This window comes from Petaurus breviceps, unplaced genomic scaffold, assembly GCF_028583685.1.
Source record: "Petaurus breviceps papuanus isolate PSGF00001 unplaced genomic scaffold, PetGlider_PUasm1.0 140, whole genome shotgun sequence".
In the NCBI taxonomy this organism is placed as follows: Eukaryota; Metazoa; Chordata; class Mammalia; order Diprotodontia; family Petauridae; genus Petaurus; species Petaurus breviceps.
Window position 1 is genome coordinate 53,752,410 of NW_027185698.1, and position 6,353 is coordinate 53,758,762.

Consider the following 6,353-nt stretch of genomic DNA (forward strand, 5'->3'; position numbering starts at 1 on the left):
CACACACACACACACACACACACACACACACACACACACACACACACTGGGCCAAGTGGCTAACATCCAGTTTGGAAATGTTCTTTTCTTTGCCAGCCACAGGAGATGCTGAAGAGGATGGTGGTTTACCAGTCACCGTTCAGAAAAGTAAAAAAGCTCTACATTTTCCTCTTCTTTCCCTATGTTGCCTATCTTGTTTCTGTCCAGATGAGATAGTCCTGAGCTAACTGAAATGCCCCTCAGTAGGGATCCCTGGGATTCCCACATAGTCATGATCTGGCAACCAAGGTATAATGGAGCCCCTTAGCAAAGGCTAGAGACCTCAATGCCCATGTGCTCAGGAATGGTGAGAGACCCAAAGCTATAGACAACATGGAGGCAGGCAGGGGATGCACTATATAGGGATGAGGGGAGACGGGGAGGAAATTGACCTGCCACTTCTGTCAAATAGAAGGAAAATTCACCAAAACCTATGGATTCTGTGATTCTAGGCCAACCTCTTCCTGAACAGGAATTCCTTCTAAGACACCCCTAGATATCCCAACCTCCATTTGAGAAACTCTCCACCTGGTGAGGAAGCCTAATCTGTCTTTGAAATGGTCTTGTGGCTCAGAAATTCTTCCTTAGTCTGAGCTCAAATCTGCCTCTGGGCACTGTTCATTCCTACTGAAGCTCTGTCCTCTGGGGTCAAGTCTAACAAGGCTAATCACTCTTCCATATGACAGGCCATCAAGTACTTGAAAATTATGACCTTCCCCTAAATCTTCTTTCTACACTAGACAGCTTCAGTTCCTTCAAATGATTTTCATTTTTTTTTCTGGTTTCTAGTTTCTTAGCTATCCTGCATGCCACCTCTGGAAACTGTCCAATTTGTCACTCATTTCTAAAAGGCTAAATACAATTCCCCAGATAAGGTCTGACAATGGGGACTTCACCTCCTTTGTTCTGGACACTCTGTCTCTGGATTGGGGAGGATAAGACTTCAGCCAGGACATCTCCTGACTCTGTGGCAGGCCTTTCTCCACCGCCCGCTTGGCAAACAGTTCAATGCGTCCAAATATTACATTAGTTTGGGGGAGGGAGCAGATTGCTATGTCTCACTGATGACTCTTACTGAGCTTGCACTGCACCAGGACCCCCAGATATTTTTCACCAGAATTGTGACCTTGTACTTAACACAAAAATTAGCAGTGTGACCTTGGGCAAGTCACTTAACTCCGATTGCCCTTCCAAAAGCAAAAAAAAAGAGAAAAGAATTGTGACCTTGTGCTGTGGATTTTTCCAACCCAGCTGTAGAGTTTAACAATTATCTAAAGTATTCCTCCCTGGGATATAGTTAGATTCTTAGTTGCTTCCTTCCTCAGTGAGCTCTTGACAAGAATCATCGCCACTATTCCTTGCTGCGACTAAAGGAAGGTTGGGATTTTGTTGTTGTTTGTAATTTGATCATCAGACCTCCCTAGTATAGTCTGAACCCAGTTTGTGGTGTACATGTGTGATCCAGCTCTAACCTTGATGCTTAGTGACCTATAGCTGCTCTCAAAATCAGGACCTGATGTCCATCACCCTGAAATCAGAAGACCAGTTTTGGGACTATAGCCTTCCCTCTTGCCATAAAATGAGGCAGAAGGAAATGAGTTATTTAAAAGAGAGCTATGAGGGCAGCTAGTGAATAGAGCACTGGCCCTGGAATCAGGAGGACCTGACCTCAAATCTGGCCTCAGACACTTGACTCTTAACTAGCTATGTGACCTTGGGCAAGTCACTTAGCCCCAATTACCGTTCCTTCCCCCCTCCAAAAAAAAAAAGAGGCCATGGACAAGGATGGGTAATATATGGAAAAGAAATTCTGAAGTCAAGTAAATACACAAAGTAAAATCAGCCAGTCAATTATAGGTTGACGACTATATGAAGGAGATAATGGGAGTGTTATGAAGGGATTATCCCTGTAGCCTTCCAGAATTGACTCAAGTTCTGTCATCAGATTGACTGAAAAGATGAATGAGTGTTGAGCAAATAGAATGTCTGACCTCATCAACCAAAGGAGCATCTCTTTTTTTGGAAAGAATGGCAGACCTCCCGGGAGTTCTCTGTATCCCTGTGAAAAACCTTCTTTTTAGATACTGAGAACATATGTATATGTATGTTCACACATCCACACACTAAAACTGAACATCATTCTGCATTGTCACAGACCCAATTGGGGAAGGTTTTGTTGATTCCTAGTAAATAGGACAGTTCCTTCCTTGCACTGAATTATGGGAAAGAATAGAGGTATTACCCTTCCCTCCCCTCTCCGATCATAGAATGCCAGAGGTCTTCTACATTAACATTCTCACTTTACAGATGGGTTCACACAGTCACTAGCAGAGCCAAGACAAGAATCCAGGTCTCCAAACTTCCAGTCCAGGGCCATACCTCTCTGCTGCTAAATCTGACATTACTCATCCAGGTTTATGGATGATTACACAGGGTAGTGCTTTCTCAGTTACTCTACATGCTTCCACCTGGACATCTGTTTGCATCAGCTCTTCCTCTGGGCCTCATTTGTTTCTAAACCCAGGCACCTGTTGCCTGTTTGGTCACCAGCCATAATTGCTGGTGCCCAGTGATTCTTCTCCATAGGCTTTTTAGTCCTCTCCCAGGTGATTATCCCTTCCCTCTCGATCTTTCCCCCCATCAGGTAAGATTCAACTCCTACCAGAGTCCTCATCAGTGATAGGTTTCATCCCATTAAGAAATGGTCTAGACCCAGGCTGGGGCAATTTCTCTCTTTTCTATTTTTTGTATAGGAGAAATGGGATTTGGATGTGTGTGTGTGTGTGTTTTCACTGAGGTACATGATTTATTTTCCTTCAGAGGCTTCAGACCTGTTTTCTACAAGGCCACTTTGCCATCCAATGGCAATGCCCCAGGAAACCAGGCCTTTCTCCCAGATTAGAACATAAGAGTAGAGAGGAGATAGTGTGATCTTCCTTCATGTCCTTCTCCCACTCACATAATTCTAGAGTCTCAACCATGATCTTATCTGAAGTCAGTCAGATTAGGACCACTGAAAACATCCAATGGACTGGCAGAAATTGAAACAAATGAGACTTTGAACTAAAAAGAAATTTTTATATTTAGTAAATGTAGATGGCCCCTCTTTGCCTCATGTGTGCTCTTCATCTGTTGCTTCCTCAGCACATGACTAGACCCCTCCTCTTCTGGTAATTCATGCCTCTGATGATGCCTTCCATCCCACTGTTTTCTATAAGCATCATTGGTAACATGCTGCCACCTGCTTTAGATTCCTTGAAAGTTATCTTAAGTGACATTTTATCTCTCAATAGTCTCTGATGCAGATGCTTCCTCCAACAACATTTCCTCACTATCCATCCATGTTGAACTATCTTGTACAATTCTCATCCATGTCACCCCATAAGTTCACCCCCAGGGGACTGCCCAATGTCCTTGGAGATGGGGTGGTAGAGATTTCAAGTCTTCTTGGCATCACTAAGATAACAGTGAAGTCCATATTCTATTCATCAGTTTTCCATCACTCTTACAGAGTGACCAGCTCATCTTTTTTCAGTCATGTATTTCATACAATTCACAACCCCCTAAAATGCACTTATCCCTTTATGTTCTATTTGCCTGTGTACATATCATATTTGTCCTGGTTATTGTTCTTTGTTCTCAAAGAGGACTAAATCCTGTTTATCCTATTCTCTCATTAGACCACGTTCCATGAGAGCAGGGATGACTGCTATCAAAATTCCATGTATTCTGCTCTAGGCAAACTGCTCTTAATAAATGTTTGTTCAACTTAATTCAATTGAATACATGCTATTCTCAGGCTGGGTCCTTCCTTCTTTTTCCTTAGCCCAGAGAATATTCCCCCCAGGGATCTCTCCCTAGGAAGTCCTTCTCCATGAAGTGATTCTATTTATCAGAAAACATCTTATTAAAAACTATTGGGCAGTAGGATGTCTGGCCATTTATCACTCATTATTATTCAGTATTAATTATTATCATTCAACAGACATTTGCTGAGTGGCTATCATGTGCCACTGGGGAATTCAGAGCTTTATGAATAACACAGGGTACCTCCCTTGGGGGGCTATAGTCTCATCAGTGGAGAGATGATTATAATAGGAACCATTAGTCCTTCTTGCCCCTGTGATAGAGACCTCAGAGTGCTAACCTTTCTTAGTAACCTGAGTTCTGTGCTCAGGACTGTCCAAGATTGAAAAGCTTTACAGCGCCAAAGGAATGAGTCTCTAATAGTGGAATTTAAGTCTCTATGACACACTTTGGGGTAAGTATCTTTGGGCAAGAGGGTCTTCCTGGTGTCCCTTACATCAGAATTGTTCAACACAAGGCTCCAAGACCACAGGTGGTCTTGGACAACATTCTCCAGTGAGGCCAGAACCAGATTAAAATGCAATTGGAAAATATTTTAAAATAAATAAAAATAGAAATAAAACCTAGATAACATTATACTTTAAAAACAAGTAAATATGCAGCCAGCAGGGATCCTTATGTATGAATTAGGGGCCCCCTTTTCTATTTTAGCCTGATATCATTGTTTTAAATCATTTTCCTCATTGGGATATGCTATTTTCCTGGCCCACCTCCTCTTCCCCGACTCTTAGTTAGGTTGGGGCTGCTCTGCCTGTGAGGGGAATAAAACTCCCCTTCTCCCTCCCCATTAGGTCCAGGCATCTCTGCTTTGTGTGTGATTCTGCCTCCCTTCTTCCCCACTCCATGACAATGCACATCTTTTTCTCATTCTCCTTCCATTACTGAGTTTGCTTAACTGTACTTGGAGGTCAATCTGCTCCAAATTCCATGCCCTGTGAGAAATTATACCCCCCCCCTAAATTACTTTCTTTGTTTCCAGGACTTCAGGAAATATGAGGAAGACTTTAACCCTTATTCCATGGTAAGAAACTAATGACCTTTGACTTCCCTGGAAGGTTGGAGGGAGGGAGGAGGAAAGATGAGTAAGAAGGGTCAGCCCAGGTTTAAGGTGATCTATAAGGGCTGCTGAAATTGGGTCAGACTGAGGCATATGCTCCTGGAAAGACCGTTTAGGAATGTAAAGGTAAGGTCTGTGTTACCTGCCTGCCACAGAGAGCCCTGAACCTTGAAAGCATTCATATCCCTTAATGTTCACAGTCCAGTTTGTGTGCGTGGGGATTGGGGTTTATAAGCTGAATTATCTCTTGTATATGTAACTGTCTGGGGAGGGGTCAAAGAAGTTTGTAATACACTTAACATGATCCTGGAATGAGGATCCAGGATTATGACTGGGGTATGTTGGAGGTGGGTGGTATGCATGCATGGGTCTTTGAAAGGTTTGTGGCTTTTTATTCAAGAAACCCCGTGTCTCTCTTACCTGAAAATTTCTCTTCCACATCCAATTTTTCCATTAACATTCAAAGGTCCCTTACTGTCTGTCTTTCCAGTTCCTCCCAGAGCAGATCATGGGGAAAGATGTCCGGCTTCTACGAATTAAAAAGGTAATACAGCTATATGAGTAGGGGTCTTCTCCACCATGTGCAAGGTCAACCACATTATGGCCACTATGCTGCCCCTGAGGCAGAGAGAAACATCTACCTTCCTCTTACCCAGTTCAGTCATACTTTTCTTATAAACAGAAGATGTGGTCTACTAGTCTGTCCCCCTCCATGCCTGTAGACAAATCCTCCCACTCTGTCACCCAAGTAAGGTCATGTCCTATGATGTTACCCTTGGAAGGGCAACTATTCCTGTGGTGAGTGTGTTTTCTCAAGTGTTTCATAACATGCTTTGTGATGTGGTGAAAGTCCTTCTTTCCCAATCCTTGGCCTATCCAATCATCCCCATTATTATGGTGCAGCATTGAGCTGGGTCTCCCTTGTACTAGAAGTCACATGAAGAGATGAGGAAAATTTTGGTATGGATGGATGGATGTAGGAGCTGTCATCAGAGGAGGATGTAGCTGAGCTCTAGGCTCCTCTCCTCCTTTCCAGTACAAACCCTAAAGAAGCAGATTAAAAGCCTTCCTGGGGCCCCCAGATCTGGACTGGGTTGGGTTGCCTTCCTTCTCTCTGCCTTCCCATTGTTTTGTTTTTCAACAAGCATTTATTAATATTATTAATTTATTAACAAGCATTATATAGTATTAAATATATCAATTATTAATATATTTGTTACTGTGTACCAAGAACTGCACTTAGTCTGTACTCTATTCTCTCTTTTGTTTACCTTCCATGATCTGACAAGGGAATTGATGATGATCAAAGTTTATCCTGGGCCTCTATAGACAAGTAGTAGTAATAGTAGTAGTAGTAGTAGTAGTAGTAGTAGTAGTAGTAGTAGTAGTA

The 6,353-nt window shown here is 42.7% G+C and overlaps 1 protein-coding gene across 1 annotated transcript in view; it reads left to right on the plus strand.

Annotated features, from left to right (window-relative positions):
- USH1C (USH1 protein network component harmonin) overlaps window positions 1-6,353 on the plus strand; it is a 62,415-nt gene that overhangs the window by 45,196 nt on the left and 10,866 nt on the right. Inside the window, exons 16-17 of the mRNA XM_069073202.1 lie at window positions 4,886-4,927; window positions 5,454-5,507. Of these exons, the coding sequence (XP_068929303.1) occupies window positions 4,886-4,927; window positions 5,454-5,507 (96 nt within the window). The remainder of the gene's footprint in view (window positions 1-4,885; window positions 4,928-5,453; window positions 5,508-6,353) is intronic.